The following is a 15,482-nucleotide window of genomic DNA, read 5'->3' as shown; positions in this document are numbered from 1 at the left end:
CACAGTCGCTGAAATACGTGTGTGTGTGTGTGTGTGTGTGTGTGTGTGTGTGTGTGTGTGCGGGATGTGATCTGGCAGCGTGTCTCTGGTGGTGCAGGGACGAGAGTATTGGCTGTAGCATGCAAACACTGTGCCAGGGTCTTGCGGTGTCTGGTGTCCATGCCCGATGATGTGGGGCCGGGCAAAGGGCGGGTGCAATGACAGCTTGTGCCACGCTCTCTCGATGTCGTTTTGGCGGATAACTTGACTGCAAGCGAAGCTCTTGCATCTTGGGGCATGCATTGACACCCCTCTGGTCTGCTGCCGTGGGTGCATCGCAGATTGAATTGCCTCTTTGGCTTTGCTTGGAACGTCGCCATACTTGCACGCATCGCGAACCGCCTCTGCCACTTGGGCTCTGCCCGCACTGCCACCGCATCTCGTCCTTGCCAGGTTCGCCATTCCACCTGATCCGCATGCATACCACACTGATTGCCGAAACCACAAAGCAGGCAACGTCGTTCCGACCATTTTTTTTTTTATCTTTCCTCTCTCTCTCCCTCTCTCTCTCTCTCTCTCTTCCTCCCTGGTCTCCTCCTCGGATTGCCTGCTTGCTTCTGCGTCGGCTCTTGATCGTCAGGTTTTCCTGTCCTCCCCCCTTCCTCCTCCCTCCGCTCTCCTCTCACCTTTTCGCCGTGTGTATGTCTGCCTCATGAAATTTCGTTGACCTCTGCTGCACTCGATTGACCTGTGGCAGCGCCTGCAGCAGTACCAGGGCATCAACACCATGGCTGCACCCCCGCCAACCTCTGACCTCTCCCGAGAGGACCTCGAGGCTCAGGTTGCCCAACAGGTAGGCCAGATGCTTTTGATATCGCTGGGCTTCAAACAAGACTCTTCTCTGATCCTCAATGCCTCGCCCTGACGGTGCTGAATGGACCTCTCTATGACGCCCATCCTGTCAATGTTCTGTCTCACAGGGTAGCCTGGTGCGTGAGCTGAAAAAGTCCAAGGCCCCGACTGAGGAGATCAAAGCCGCCGTTGCTGAACTCTTGCGTCGCAAAGAGGCTATGGCTGCCTTTGTAAGATCATGACCCGACGCCCTGCCTACTGCACTCGATTCAATATCCTTCATACCCGTTCGATCATGGCACGTTGCTAGGATGCGGCCAACGCTCGCCCTCAATTTGACAAGCAGGGTTTTGAAGACCTGATGAAGCGCCGCTTCTTTTTCGCCCCTAGTTTTGAGATTTACGGCGGTGCGCACCTGTTCTACCTCGCCCTACATGCGCCGGGTCGTCACCTTAACAAATCCTTGCCGTGCTCGTTCAGGTGTGGCTGGTCTTTATGACTATGGCCCCACCGGCTGCGCTATCATGGCCAACATGATTGCTGAGTGGCGTCAGCACTTTGTCCTCGAAGAAAACATGCTCGAGGTCAACTGCACGGCCATGACCCCCCACTACGTCCTTGAGTCAGTGCCACCGAAATCGCTCACCCGAAATCGCTCACCCCTCTTGTGATCATTTTGTCTTGTTCTCTGTCGAGCTTGAATGAGCTCTGTGCCAACTCACGTGTTTTTGTGCTTGCTTCCTGTTCCGTGGCTCGACTTGTAGGGCATCTGGCCACGCCGCGCGTTTTGCCGACATTATGGTGCGCGATGTTAAGACGGGTGACTGCCACCGTGCGGATCACTTGCTGGAAGGTATGCACCCTCCATTTTCATGCTTGGCATGTACAAGAGTTGACCCAGTACTCACGGCATCTTTCTTTTAACCTCTTGATCCCAGATGTCATGCACAATATCGCCACAGCCCCCGACACGTCGGCGGAGCTCAAAAAGGAGTGCGAGAAGATTGGTCGCCTGGCCGACTCTTACAGGTCTGTTTGTCAAAGGCAGTCGGGCCCATTTGCTGGTCTCGTGGTCCCATTTGAGCTGTTCGTCCCTCGCCTACTGACCAAGGCTTGATGACATCATTAATTTCATGTGTTTAGCAAGGCCGAGCTGTGGGACCTGTACAAGCGCTTTGACATCAAGTCGCCGACCACTGGCAACGACCTCTCCGAGCCCGTTGATTTCAACATGATGTTCCAGACTCAGGTTTGAAGCGATTCCATGCCACTCCTTGGCCCTTTTTAATATTATATTTTTTTTTTTTCATATCCTGCTAGCGGGCCTGGCAGTTTGATCCAAGCAACCCAAGTCTCACCCTTTTGCACTCCACTCCCTGACCGATAGATCGGCCCGACTGGCCATCTCGCTGGCTTTTTGCGCCCCGAGACGGCGCAGGGCATTTTCTTGGCCTTTAAGCGCCTGTACGAGTTTAACAACTTCAAGCTTCCTTTTGCCGGTGCCCAGATTGGCACCGCTTTCCGCAACGAAATTTCCCCCAAGGCGGGTCTGCTCCGCGTGCGGTACGTCTCAAACTTCTTTGGCGCTCGTTTTGAAGCCTTGGACAATAATGTGAGACCACTTTGGAGACGGCTCACCAACTCGACTTGTGTCAATTGCAGTGAGTTCCAAATGGCTGAGATTGAGCACTTTTTGGACCCAACGGACAAGTCTCATGCTCGTTTTGATGTACGTGGACTCGGCCCTATCCATGGCCCTTCAATTTTCTCTCAATATCTGATTGACTTTGCTTTGACTTTCGCGGGTTGGTTTACGGGCGGGCTACAACTCACGCTTTACACCTGTTTGTGGGAATTTTTCCTGGCTGTAGCGCGTCAAGGACGTGTGCCCGCCGTTGTACACGGCTAACGCTCAGCAAGCTGGCGAGAAGATCACCCGCATGTCGATCGGTGATGCCGTTGCTCAGGGCATCATTGCCAATGAGACGCTTGGCTACTTTGTCGGCCGTATCTTCCAGTTTATGGTCCACATTGGCGTGGATCAGGAGCGGTATGTTGTGTGGCCAACGGCTTGTGCTTCTGCTGTTTTATCGCCTGCTATTTGCAAACAAACTCGCCCTTGATCATGACCGATGCACCTGTTGTGTTCAAATTTTTGGCTTTCTACAATGCTCTAGCATTCGGTTCCGCCAGCACTTGCCTACCGAGATGGCGCACTATGCTTGCGACTGCTGGGATTGGTACGTCGACAGGACACGCCTCCTTGCAACCCTTTGGCATGTTCGTCCGCCTCAATTTTGCCACTCTCCCGTCTTGCAGCGAGCTGGAAACCTCGTACGGCTGGATCGAGTGCGTTGGCTGCGCAGACCGCTCTTGCTACGATCTTGAGCAACATGCCAAGGCCGCAAAGCAGCCCATCCTGGCTTCAGTTCCGCTCAAGGAGCCTCTGATCAAGGACGTTGTTGTGGTGCGTCAAGATACTGCATGGCCCCGGGGTGTCGTGCTTGGGTTGATTTGTTCTTATCCTGCTTCCGCGTCTTTTCATGGTGGCTCTATCTCCCAACGCTCAATGGTCGTCATTATAATAAAAACTGTGCAACCTCCGCTTTTGTCATGACTTGTAGGTTGAGGCAAACAAGGGCCTGGTTGGCAAGGCTTTCCGCCAGAACGCCAAGGGTATGTGCCTTGTCTGTATTCAGATTGTTTTGTTTGCCGAGTGCCACTTGCTTGTCTGCCTTTCCTCCATGCCAATATCGGCGCGTTCTGCTCACATCATTGTTTTAGTCGTCTTTGCTCATTTCGAGGCTATGAGCAACGAGGAGGCCGAACAGTTTGAAAAGGATCTGCAGAACGGTCCGGTCACTTTGAAGCTGGAGGCTGGCGAGTTTGAGATTCAACCCGCGTGGATCACCATCAAGCGCAAGCAAGTGAAGGAACACGGTTCGTCATGACCAAGCCCCTCCATCCCGCGCTGACCTCGAGAGGTCTCACTCGGCGTCTGACTCATTTTGAAAACGCCTGTGCATGACAACACCAGAGCGCAAGTTTGTTCCGTCTGTGATTGAGCCTTCGTTTGGTCTGGGCCGCATCATCTACGCCCTCCTGGAACATTCGTTTGAGTGCCGTGAAGGCGATGCTCAACGCACGGTTCGTTTGCCACTCGTTTTGTGGCGCAAGGCAACCACTCTGGCCCTACACGTGAGTGTTTGTCTTAAGTGTGCGCACTCATCATCATCATCAACATCATGTTCCATAGTGGCTGCGCCTGGCACCCCTGGTGGCCCCGGTCAAGTGCTCGGTTCTTCCTCTCAGCAACAATGCGGAATTCAACCCCTTCCTTGATGAATTGGGTATGTGCACACAAGACATGCTTCATTCACTCGGGCAAGCAGAAGTTGTGCAAGTTGTCCACTCCTTGCAGAAGACTCATGCTACCCCCTCAATCCTCTTTCAGTGCTGGCCCTGACGCGTGCCGGTGTGAGCACTCGCCGTGACGACTCTGCTGCCTCGATTGGCAAGCGCTACGCGCGCACGGACGAGATTGGCATTCCCTTTGGCGTCACTGTTGACTTTGATACCATCAAGGTGCGAAGCATCGCTTTTTCTTTTGCTTGGCAAATGGATAAGCTGCTCACTTGGCCACCCGCTCACGCCATGGTGGCCTCTGCATGCAGGATCGCACTGTTACCTTCCGCTTCCGCGACACCATGGAGCAAATTCGTCTGTCGGTACGAGAGTTGTGACAAATGTTGGAAACGCGAGCCCCACTGTATACATGCACCATTCTCGAGCTGATATTTGCCTGTTGGACATGTGTAGATTGATGCTGTTCCGCAGCTGGCGGCTGATCTTTCCCGCGGCTTCAAGACGTGGGCGGATGCCATGAAGGAGCATCCTGTTGTCAACGCAGCCTCGGAGTAAAGCATCACTTCTTTTGGCCGCTTGTCCCTTGATTTGTGCAGCTCATCGCTGGCTGCCATTTTCTTCCGTCTCTCGTTGTTCTGGCATCCGATCTCAATGTGTTTGCTGGCTCCCTTGCGAAGTCCTCTTCAACGTTTTCTGGTGTGCTTGTTCTGTCGAACACCAATTTGATTTTTCTTCACTTGATCCCCCTCCCAATGTTCAAATTATTCTCTCGATGCCACCATCAAGTATGTCCCTGTGACTCGCCGCTCGCCGGTTCCTGGCTACTCCCAAAGCCGCACATAATATGCAGAAGTCGGTCAACAATCGTGTTTGTTTGTTTGTTTTTTGTTCTTTTTTTTTTTTTTCTTTTTTTTCTTTCTCTCTCTTTTTCCATTTTTTTTTTTTTTTTTTTTTTTTTTTGCTCTTGTTTTTCCAAGCAAGCAACTTGTCTTGCTCGCGTCTGACCGATCAAGATGGACATGGTGGACAGCGAAATCAATGGCATGGTGCGTCGTCTTTGTGGTGTGGTAGACGCCGGCTGGCCACCAACGATGATCGCCTGGTCTCTCACAAATGGCGGTCTTTTTACCTCCAGATCTGGCGCGGTCAGCTGCCAGTGCGCTTCACCTACGTCAATGCCAGCGATGATGCCATCGAACCTTGTCACGTACGCATCCGGCCCAGGATACATTTCAGGTTTCAGTTGAACAGACTCACCCAGCGCACGGACTTGATGGAATTGTTGCGCCTCACGCAGATGCTGGTCCCACGGCTGGCCTACTTGCCCTTTTGTCTCGAGCAAATCGCCGAGCACTATCGCTCCATCCCGCTCATCAACAGCTTGGCCGTGTTGCGTCAAAGCTCAGATGTTGCTGCTGTCCTTGCAAGTGAGTTGCAGCCACGCTTCGTCCCTTGCTAGGCAGCCAGCCTCGAGATTTGCCTCTTTTTTTCCAGATTCTGCCCTTTTTTTTCCCCCTTTTCACGCGGATGGAATCTGTTGCTTGCGGCGTGTGGCATCTTGTGACAGATGAAGACGCTCAGACCAAGCACCCTATGTTGTGGTTCCTGTACAAGGACCGCGTTCTTGACTGGTGCGTCTAGGCAGATTGCTGTCGACCTCCATGAGTGTTGCAAGTCATGACCACATTTTTTGCTCCATTGCTCCTCCCATTTGATCCCCGCGCACTCTCCGACTCGCCACATTGCCCCAACCCACAGGCACCTGCCTGTTGGTGTGCTCTCTGACCTGATGCATGGCCAGCAAGATGGACCCTTGGAAATACAAGTGACCACCGAAGTATGATATTGCTTCGACTTGCTTCATTGTGCGTGGCGGGCTGCCAGGCAGGCTCATCCCTCCTCTTGTGGGCTGACCTCGCAGTGTCCTGAAGGCTTTCAAAACTTTGGAGTCTGTGCGCCGAGCCAGGTTGAACGCGTCTTTCTCAACAGGCTGAAGGAAGCCACTTTCCTCAAGGTAACTTTTTTTTCTCCTATCCTTTGTACTTTCCTTGCATCGGGAAGCAAAGCAAAGCCGAGGCTCAAAAGATGGGTGGCTTGATTTGCGCGAGTGCAGTACAAAACCCTAGAACACCCCGTGGTGCGCAACAGCACATCCCTCAAGACGCTCTGGACCGGCCTCTTGTACAGTGAGTCCAGGGCAACGGTAGACTGCTCTTGCCCAGCCAGCGTCGCATCGCCTTACTAACATTGGCCGACCGGGTCTTCCCCAGATGATTATGAGCGCTTTAATCAAATCAATGCTAGCTTGACGGGCACGGAAGGCGATGGTGCCTGGTTTAAACATGTCCCGTATGTGGTCTACTTGACGGTGAGTAGTTTTCCTTCTGTAAGACAGGGTGGGAACAGATCTGAAGGTACCATTTCATCTGTGGCAATACGCCTGGCCACCCCTCACCTCTCCCGTTCTGCGCGCAGCAAGGGGACTCGTCAAACGCTGCCGTCACTTTTGAGGTATGATGTGCAAGTTTGTCGGCAATCTGCATGATCCAGACCGAAACCGGGTCCAGACCGCGGCTAAGCCCTGATCACAACTCGCTGGTCTTCTTTTTCTTGACAGACGACAACGGAGCCTTTTCCAACGATCGACGAGAATGGCGTTCCATGGTGCTTGCAAGACCTGTTGACCTGGCTCCTGCCGGACCAGTTTCCGCCCCAGACCAAGGAGAGCACAGGCGAAGAATTGGCCGAACAGGTGCTCATTCAGGGTATCCAGCTTCCGCTCAACACCCCGTTGCAATGGCTGGCACAGCACATGTGCCACGCCGACAACTTTGTTCACATTATCGTCTCGCAAGCAACCAATGCCACCAATGCCTGAAATCATTCTGAGTGATTGTTGTCTTTGGTGAGAAATGAACCCTTTGGTCAAACTTTTTGTCCCCATGCACACACCTATGCCACTGGCCGTGCCAGGGCGTGGGTTGTATCCATATCCACCCTTGTGTTCCCGAGTTGCCTGTCTGTTGGCTTCTTTCTGATTGTGCTGCGCCTCAGTTCTATTCACGTGCATTCTGTTTTGGCTATGCCTTGCTCGGTGTGGTCACCAAACGGAAGACTGCTGGGCACATGGCCGGCATGTCGTTTGCACGTGTCTTGCCAAATTCAGAAAAAAAAAATCTCAGTTTCGAGCAGTCAAAGAGGGAATGGAGATTCTTTGGTAACAAAACACGATTGACACAAAGTTCTGGGCCTGATCCCGTCCTCAATCAATCGGACCACTCATCACTCTCGCAGCCCTCGACCTCATCTTGAGGCAGCGTCACATCGCCGAGGCGATCGGAAATCTTGGACATTTCCGACATGACTTGGGCACCCTCACCTGTGAAATTACCCATCTTGGTGTGGAAGTACGACTTGATAAAGAAGGAATCGCGCTGGGTCTTGAAATGGATATCATCACCCTGGACCAGGTGACTAGCATGGGAAAAGGGCGAGAGAGAGAGAGAGAGAGAGATGAGATGAAAGGAGGGCATGTGAACACGTGTGCGTCGATGCCATGGCTCGTTGACTAAAGACAGCAAGGTCACGTCCAGGCATTACCGTGCATCGCTAGCTGCGCTCGCCCAGAGTTCAAATATGCCCTCCTGATCGGGGTGGGTTCTGCAAAGTGCACCGTGTGAGGCGCACAGCTTGGAGCATGTTGTGGCACCGAGTCAGGTTGAGACACAGTCGAGCTATTTTGGTGCTTACGATTGCTTGACGCTTGATCCGAGCTTCAGGGCAGCAGGAGGCTGAATCTTCTCTAACAGAGCATCATAGGAAAGGGAGCTGATAACAATGCCAAGTGAGTGGGCCCTCGATTCAAAGCAAAACCCGGGTGGACCGCGCGAAAACAAACAAACAGACCGTTCGTCGTCGGGATATTTTTTGGGATCCACGGGCAACTCGACACCGTACTTGTCCAGCTCAATGCGAAATGCCGACGAGATCTACCCGCCAGGCTGTGAGACTGGCACATTGCCGACGCAACGAGCACCTCAAAGATAGCAAGCTGGGAACCAAGGCAAACTCAAACCTTGAGCTGAATGGCGATGAAACGCTCCACCCGGTCCTTGGCTGTTACTGTATGAAAGCGCAACTATCATGGATACGACGCGATGCGCTTCGGATAAGCTTTGAATCGGATGGACTCATCTGCAGCATGTGAGCTGCGCCAAACCTTGACGATATGCCCCTCGCCTTCGACGCCCAGGCCACCCGTGTAGAAAGCTATCAACGAGAGTACACAGCACCATGCGTCAGCTTACACCGCAAGATGAGCGTCGACGACCACCAACTTTGATCGAACGACGCACGGACCTTCCTCCGGCTTCCAGGGCTCGTTGTAGATGGAGCTGGTCGATTCCTATTTGCAGACACGCACAGCGGTTTGAGCTCCTGTCCGTACACGCGCCGGTCCCTATCAGCCAGCAAACGTGGCCGCAACCCTGTCCTGCTGCCCACAATCATCCCACACTCCAGCTCAACAAGGGCCCACAACCCCCGCCCCGGCTGCTAGCAACTCGACGCACGGTGATGTTGGCGGCCATCGCGCGCTGTCAAATCGAAAAAAAAATAAAAAATAAAAAAAAATGAGAGAAGCCGGTACAGCTTGCGTCATTAAGTATAAAAGAGACTGCAACTTTTTCGAGTCATTCCCCATTGTAAATGTGTTGATGGTGTTTGATAGCTTCAGGTTCCCGCATTTTCTCTTCATTTACTCGTGCCTACTGTATTGAGGGTATTTCTTTCGGATTTTGGGGGAATTTTAAAGCTATTAAAGCTGTTGAGGTGTGTGTGAGTTTGAGTGTGTGTGTGTGTGTGTGCTCGACTTCTGAACCCAGCCAGCTGATTCCAAGAGAGTAAAAAGAGAGCAACACTTGTACCGCTGGACCAGACAGACACGCCATCCGCTCCGCAACCGTGAGGCAACGACAGATAGATAGAGCAACGCACAATTCCATTCCCATGTCAATCCATCGCACCACAAAAAACAAAAGAAATTCACGTCCTCCCTTCTAAAAAATGTTCACTGAATTCTTTATTTCCCAGGACGTATTTAATTTTATGTGTTGATGATCTGAGGATCATTTCCACTGGAGCCCTTTGGAAGCGTGAGCGTGCCGTTGTGAAGGAATGGCAGTGCCGAGGCGCTTGAATCAAGCGAGCCGGGACTGCTGGGACGGCGTGCGTGTGCATGCTTGGCGGGAAGACTGCGTTTGCACCAAGAGCCTGCGCAACGGGTTGGTATCAGCATCGTCACCACCAACATCCGATCGCACGTGTATCGCTTGCCTGAAGACCGGGCGTTCACAGCTGCACGCACGTGATTGAATGGGCGCAACGAGCGAGCTGGCGTTTGATCGTTGTTCCCTGGTTCAAACTGGATGCCTCAGTCATTTGTGCGCTCCCTTCCACCCGGAACAACTGTCGCCAGCTTGAGATGAGGCGGGGTTGAATGCATGTGTGATTTGAATGACAACAAAAATACTACAAATGGCGGCACGGCCGTCAGCCCAGAGTACCTTGCATTGGGCGCTGGGGCGAAGCATGGGAGCTCTTGATCAGATCTACAGCTACGTCAGTGCTTTGCGGTTGGTTCTCAGATAACCGAGTAGTGCCATAACTTGTGTTACTCCCCAACTCTCGCACGCAGTACTCACCGGCGACCGGCCTTTAGACGATGGCGCGAACCAACGCTCAAGTTTTTCAGCCAAGTCGGTCACGCTTCGCTTCCATCTGCTACATAAGGCGTAGCAACCGGCATAAGACCTGTTACCTCACGTAATAACATCATGATATGCTCTCTGTGCCTGGTCATACCCTAGGGCTTTGGTGATATGAAGCGCGTCACCGAATTGGAAACGCTAATCTACGCTCAGGGCTCGGCAGCCTTCTCAGATATTGATCAGGTGCTTGATGAGCATGACCAGCTGTTTTTTTTTTTAATTTTTTTTTTTTTATTCTGGCGGCTCTTCTCTTTCTTCTCATCGAATCGTTGCCTCATCGCTCCAATGCCTTGCTCCATTCAGCTATCTTGGGAGGCACCCAAGGAGCAAGGGGTTCTGTACACTCGGCGAGCCACATGCCGCAGCCCTCTTGCCAGCTTTCTTCCTGAAGAATCGGCTAACATGCACCTGCAACTGGTCATGAGTCGGGATTACTTGTGCGTTTGGGTTTGGGGGCCTCTCGCGATCTGCAGTCTTACTCATATCAAGCTGACCTCACCCTTGCCCGCCCGTCGACATGCAGCCTCCCTGGCTTGAATGATCCCGATCGTATGGACGCAACAGATCAACGACAGCCAGTTAAAGGCATCATGGTTCATCTTGCACCCACAGGTGATATGGGCTTTGCTTTTCGTACCAAGTTGATGGCCGAGCCAATGGCCCAGCAAGGCTATGCATCTCTGCTTCTGATCATTCCCTACTACGGGCGCCGCAAACCTCATGCCCAAATCAAGCACTATGCTTCCACTGTTGCGGACTATCTCACTTGCTGCTTTGGTAGCTTTGTTGAAGGTATCACCCGTCTCTTCCTGCTTTCACACCTAAACTCAAATTCTGTTTTGGCTCCTTCTCTTACGACTTGCTAATCGCACCGCCAACCAGCGGCCAAGTTGACACAATACTGTCGTACGCAGTTTTCCCAAGTTCCGGTACGTCAAAAAATATTGACCGACAGATGCATCATACAGCCCCACTTGCCAGCCCCCCTCCCCCTCAACCCCTCTTTTTTCTTTTCTGTGTTTTTTGGGGTTGTTGTTGTTGTTGCTGTTTTTTGTTGTCGTTGAAAACAACCTGCGGCACTGATCTATCCGCACTCCCTGTAGGTAGGCCTAACAGGCATGTCCCTTGGTGGGGCGATGGCGTGCATGGCATCCGGTTTGGACCACGGCGACCTGGTCTTGCTTGCCTGCGTTGGGAGCGCATCGCCCCGTGTCATGGTCAATGGTATCCTTCAACACGAAATGGATTGGGCAGCCTTGGCCAAGGATGCAAACTGCTCTCTCGAGGCGGCGCGTGACCGCCTGGCCCAGGTGCTTGGTGATGTACGTTGTTACAGGACGCCTGGGCGGGCGCCGATCAAACTTTGTTGGCTTGAAATTGCTGTTGCTTTGCATGCACCTACCATCCTGTCTCACGAGACCTATTACTGGCTAACTTGTCAGATCACCACGCAGGAGTACTTGCGTCGGATACCGGCAAGACCTGCTGCACGACAACTTCACAGCACTTGCATTGGTGCTGAATATGATCAGTTTGTGCTTCCCATCGAGAGCGAGACATTGGCCGAGTGCATGAAGGCGGAATCCACAACGAGTAAATTTCAATGGGTTCCAGGAGGCCATGTCACGGCCATGCTCAATGCAAGCACCAACTTTGTGCCTGCTCTAGACGAGCTCTTTGGGCGACTCGAGCCACAAAGCACGGTCATCGCATCGAGCCCAGCATAAACTGGAGCTCATTACGTTTTTGTGGGCAACTGAATGAGTTGCTTGACTCTTGCCAGCTGGCGGTGAGCGCTTTGTCGGGCATGATCCATCTTACTGTCGCTCTCCCGACCGCTTGTCTAAGCATCCATCACCCGCCATCCAATCAAAGAGAAGCCAATGTGAGACAAATCCATTGGACATTCATTCTTCTTTCAGTCGGAGTCACTTTTTGGCCACACATGATTTAACATAAACTAACCACTCGGGCAGCTGGAAGGGCTGACTCGTCCACGGGTAAATCATGATGGCGTCGTCCAGCCAGCGTCATGGCCGGGAGCTGATTATCCAAACAAGAAGGATATCATTGAAAAAAAAGTAAGCTGGGTCGGTGCAGGCCCATGTCCCGATTCCAGCTTGTGACTGACCTGGTTCATGATGATGGTGAGGGGACCAAAGCACCGGTGAGCCTCCATGCGTTGCGTCACTGTGATCGGCTGTCCATCGATCGTTTGCAAGGTGGCGATGCGGTGAATGGCGTACAACCGCCACTGTGGCATTTCTTGAGCAAGCGGCTCAGCAGCTAGGTTCAAAGTGGTTAAACGCTTGAAAGCGGCCAGGCCATTCAATTCGACCAAGTGCCGACAATCGCAGTGTTGAAGTCGAATCGACGTGACATTGGGCAGACGACGTGCTACGCGAGACCACTGGGCGTTCAGAAGACGGGCTGGGTAGTAAAGTAAGTGCAGCTGCGTGATGCTTTGGGCTGTGCTGGTCCCGATGGACCTGCAAAACACGAGCAGAAAAAACCCCCGGTTTTCGAATGAGATACCATTCGGATTTGCGTCCTCCTCTGTAGAATCGCAAACCGGTCGGTGAGGCTCACCCATCCAAAATGTCACGCGGATAGCCATACTGCACGATCTGCAGACCCTGTATCTCGGTTAAAGCCTGTGGAGGTTCGCACACGTCATCAGCGCAGCCCCTCGCCCCCAATGGCCGATCGGGCCCAAGCATGAACCAGACCCTCTAAAAAATGCAATGACTCACTGGCAAAGTACTTGTGTCTACCTCACCAGTTGCCGTTGCGGCTTCGGTTGAGTCTCTACCAAGGGTGCGAGGGTGAGCATTGCATCTTGAAACAACCGACCGAGACGTCTGGGGAAGAAAAAAAAAAGGGGGGGGGGGGGGGGGGTAGGGCTACTCCTTTCAACGCACCGTTTGCGTGGACGGAGGATAGAAAACCAGGCCGTCTTGCATGCATTTATGGCAGTCTCGCGCTGCTCACGCTGCTGCTCTGCCCGGGCAGCTTGGCTGATGATTGCAGAACACAGCCATTTGTGCAGCGTGTGAGCTCAGGCTAAAAAATGATTGCTCAAGATACAGCAAGGTGGCACATATTAAAGCTTACTCAGCCTTTTCTTGAATGCGTCGCAATGTAATGCCCTGCGCATCAAGCAAGCAAGAGGGTAAGTCACGTGCGCGGGACAAGGGTAGATGAAAAAGGTCGTTATAAGGTGTAGGTAGCCAAGACAATTAGCAACAACAAACCGCCATGCGACGCATATCTGGGCTGATCCGTTTGCCATCCAGAAGACGAAGGGAAGGAAGGGCTAAAATGCGTTTTTCTCGGTAATGCTCCGTCTGAACTACCGGGTTCTCGTCAAGCGCCAGTTCCAGTAGAGTCTTGCATTCGTCCAACGAGCCTGCACACCCAAGGCCAATATGGTTATTCACCTGTATGTGATCACACTCGCCAACGCAGACCGTCCAGCAAGTACACGTAACATAACGCAGCTCCCAGACCTGCACCTTCAATCTTGTTGCGGCTTAAATACAGCGTTTCCAGCGACGGATTGCTCTGCAAATTAGGTAATTGGGCAATCTGTCCGCGGGCAGATCAATCGCTCGAGCAAAGGTACCAGGGATTGTATAGGGTCTTTTCTGGACTTGTGCAAATCAAGGCACGCACCGCATTGTTGCTGGCATTAACGTTGGTTAGACATGGCAGTTGCTCCATCACAGACAGCTAGCAGGTTCACTCAAAATGAGCCAGGTCGAATGACTCGATCAACCATGAATAACAAGATCGTCGCGTACATCGTGAATATTGTTGTTGGCCAAGTTCAAATCTCGTAACTGGGAGAGTTGCCGCAGCGGTTCAATCGTTGACAGGCGATTGCCACTCGCGTTAAGCACATCCAAGCACGGACAACCTGTGTCGGGGCCAAGGATTCGAGGGTGGGCTTGACAAGTGCAATCGATGCAGCTAGACAAGACTGAGACACAGCATTGCACACCTTGAATGCCCTCCAGGGACTGCAGTCGATTGCCGCCAACGAGAAGAACTCGTAGCGCAGGCATGTCCGCAAGGGGCGATAAGTCCTATCGCCGTGACACAAGTGAAAACACCGGTCAAGACTAAAAGCACCATAAGTCGAGGCTGCAGGGTCGATAATACAAACCTTGAGACGATTCTCTGTCAGATCCAGGACGATCAGGTTGCGCAAAACTCGAACAGGCTGAGTGGAGGACACAAGTAAAACCATGAGTGACGCAAGGGGGCGTAATGTGTGTGGCATGTAATGTCCAGCGATGCAAGGGCTTCGGGTGCGTGCCGCCGTACTTGAATAAATTGAATCCGATTCTGTGACAAGAGCAGGATGCGCAAGTACATTTCATTCTCAAAGATGGGGCAGGACTGCAAACAGGGCCCAAGCAGCAATGGTGAACTTAAGGGTTCGGACAGAGCACGAGAGGGGGACAGGCATGATTTGATTGCGAGCGGCATGGGGAGCAACTTGAGTGGTCATACTTCGAGCTGGCCTGCAGATAGGTCAATGCGGTCGGGGCTGGCTTCTTTGGACAAGGCATCACGAGCAAACATCAGTTGCTGATTCTAAAAGCACCCGTTCCCACCGGTGAGCGGCATTGCTCTCTAAGATCTGTTCGACAATGCGTTCAAACACTCTCAGGTAGGGTTGTACCGCATCTTGATACAGGAAGGTGTGATGCTTTTGGGAGTTGGCTGTGCTGTTGGAATAGGCCACGGCTATCTGGGCACTTGAACTGGCGGCGTTGTGGGAGCTGGCATATTGCGTGGTCGCATTGAGGGGCGTCGACGTGAAGCCCGTGAGCTGTGGCGGCTCCTGCTCTCGGCGGACCTAAAGTCAAACGAGCAGCTCTGAGCACACAGGGAAGATTCCTCGTGCTACCTGCACCTGGGACAGACCTCTTGTGTAAGAGCATCAAGCAACTGTAGCTGCGTCGTGGTCTGACGTCGTCCAATAAGGACGGAGCAACCGAGGTCACGTGAGGTACAAAGATCCTCAATGGAAACGGCGCATAGCATGGCATAGCATAGCATACAAAGGCCACAACAAGCCCAAAGTCTTCATCACTCACGTCTCGATCAGGCGGCAACAGAGCGCGGGAGGAGAGCAGAGCCGCATTGCTCGCCAGCGTGAGCGTTTGTTTGTTCGACTCTAGCTAAGCACGATGAAAACACAGGCAAAGGGTAATAGCAAAGCAGGAAGTCAGGCCAAGATCGAGAAAATCAGTGGAGTGGAGCGATCAGCACGCTCTTACCGAGGGACGGCGGCGGCTGGCATTACTGCTGGTCCCACCCGAAAGACTGGCCCCCGCAAAAGCCATGGCGCATCGCAGCGCACGCACAAAACTCCTCAAGGGGGGCTTTTAAGTCATCCAGAAGAGCCACACAAGCGTTGGCATCAATGGTTTAGCTGCTTTTTGGAAAGCTGAGCCGTCCCAAGGCGACTCGAATTCCCATCCGCACCCGACCGCCACTTGCTAT

General features: G+C 52.7%; 4 protein-coding genes across 4 annotated transcripts in view; 2 read left to right on the top strand and 2 right to left on the bottom strand.

Annotated features, from left to right (window-relative positions):
- Positions 1-7,355, top strand: part of MONBRDRAFT_37647 (uncharacterized protein) — a gene marked incomplete at its 5' end in the record, with an annotated part of 8,817 nt that extends 1,462 nt beyond the window's left edge. Inside the window, 22 exons of the mRNA XM_001747132.1 lie at positions 737-832; positions 960-1,061; positions 1,142-1,238; positions 1,312-1,453; positions 1,596-1,684; positions 1,770-1,860; positions 1,975-2,080; positions 2,219-2,394; positions 2,494-2,560; positions 2,703-2,881; positions 3,009-3,071; positions 3,151-3,298; positions 3,456-3,507; positions 3,616-3,771; positions 3,869-3,978; positions 4,088-4,181; positions 4,286-4,416; positions 4,506-4,559; positions 5,333-5,624; positions 6,468-6,565; positions 6,673-6,708; positions 6,815-7,355. Coding sequence (XP_001747184.1) covers positions 737-832; positions 960-1,061; positions 1,142-1,238; positions 1,312-1,453; positions 1,596-1,684; positions 1,770-1,860; positions 1,975-2,080; positions 2,219-2,394; positions 2,494-2,560; positions 2,703-2,881; positions 3,009-3,071; positions 3,151-3,298; positions 3,456-3,507; positions 3,616-3,771; positions 3,869-3,978; positions 4,088-4,181; positions 4,286-4,416; positions 4,506-4,559; positions 5,333-5,624; positions 6,468-6,565; positions 6,673-6,708; positions 6,815-7,075 — 2,640 coding nt within the window. The 3' untranslated portion in view covers positions 7,076-7,355. The remainder of the gene's footprint in view (positions 1-736; positions 833-959; positions 1,062-1,141; positions 1,239-1,311; positions 1,454-1,595; positions 1,685-1,769; positions 1,861-1,974; positions 2,081-2,218; positions 2,395-2,493; positions 2,561-2,702; positions 2,882-3,008; positions 3,072-3,150; positions 3,299-3,455; positions 3,508-3,615; positions 3,772-3,868; positions 3,979-4,087; positions 4,182-4,285; positions 4,417-4,505; positions 4,560-5,332; positions 5,625-6,467; positions 6,566-6,672; positions 6,709-6,814) is intronic.
- A 108-nt stretch (positions 7,356-7,463) lies between these two features.
- Positions 7,464-8,786, bottom strand: MONBRDRAFT_26672 (uncharacterized protein; the record flags this gene model as incomplete). The annotated part of the gene is made up of 7 exons (XM_001747008.1): positions 7,464-7,671; positions 7,948-8,025; positions 8,104-8,186; positions 8,273-8,335; positions 8,417-8,466; positions 8,557-8,602; positions 8,769-8,786. 7 exons carry the CDS (start codon positions 8,784-8,786, stop codon positions 7,464-7,466), a joined length of 546 nt encoding a protein of 181 aa, XP_001747060.1.
- A 1,000-nt stretch (positions 8,787-9,786) lies between these two features.
- Positions 9,787-11,692, top strand: MONBRDRAFT_26671 (uncharacterized protein; the record flags this gene model as incomplete). The annotated part of the gene is made up of 9 exons (XM_001747131.1): positions 9,787-9,830; positions 9,893-9,953; positions 10,065-10,148; positions 10,269-10,402; positions 10,489-10,757; positions 10,848-10,894; positions 11,069-11,189; positions 11,220-11,287; positions 11,498-11,692. The coding sequence occupies 9 exons, from the start codon at positions 9,787-9,789 to the stop codon at positions 11,690-11,692; spliced, it is 1,023 nt and encodes a 340-aa protein (XP_001747183.1).
- A 223-nt stretch (positions 11,693-11,915) lies between these two features.
- On the bottom strand, positions 11,916-15,322 carry MONBRDRAFT_26670 (uncharacterized protein; the record flags this gene model as incomplete). The annotated part of the gene is made up of 18 exons (XM_001747007.1): positions 11,916-12,008; positions 12,097-12,454; positions 12,555-12,619; positions 12,745-12,826; positions 12,887-12,982; positions 13,080-13,114; positions 13,220-13,374; positions 13,475-13,553; positions 13,641-13,697; positions 13,769-13,884; positions 13,969-14,053; positions 14,134-14,190; positions 14,295-14,369; positions 14,484-14,567; positions 14,656-14,832; positions 14,901-14,942; positions 15,074-15,157; positions 15,257-15,322. 18 exons carry the CDS (start codon positions 15,320-15,322, stop codon positions 11,916-11,918), a joined length of 1,806 nt encoding a protein of 601 aa, XP_001747059.1.
- Between the last annotated feature and the right edge of the window lie 160 nt (positions 15,323-15,482).

The sequence above is a fragment of the Monosiga brevicollis genome, genomic scaffold (assembly GCF_000002865.3).
Source record: "Monosiga brevicollis MX1 MONBRscaffold_15 genomic scaffold, whole genome shotgun sequence".
Classification (NCBI taxonomy): Eukaryota; class Choanoflagellata; order Craspedida; family Salpingoecidae; genus Monosiga; species Monosiga brevicollis.
This window is presented reverse-complemented; position numbering and strand designations above follow the sequence as displayed.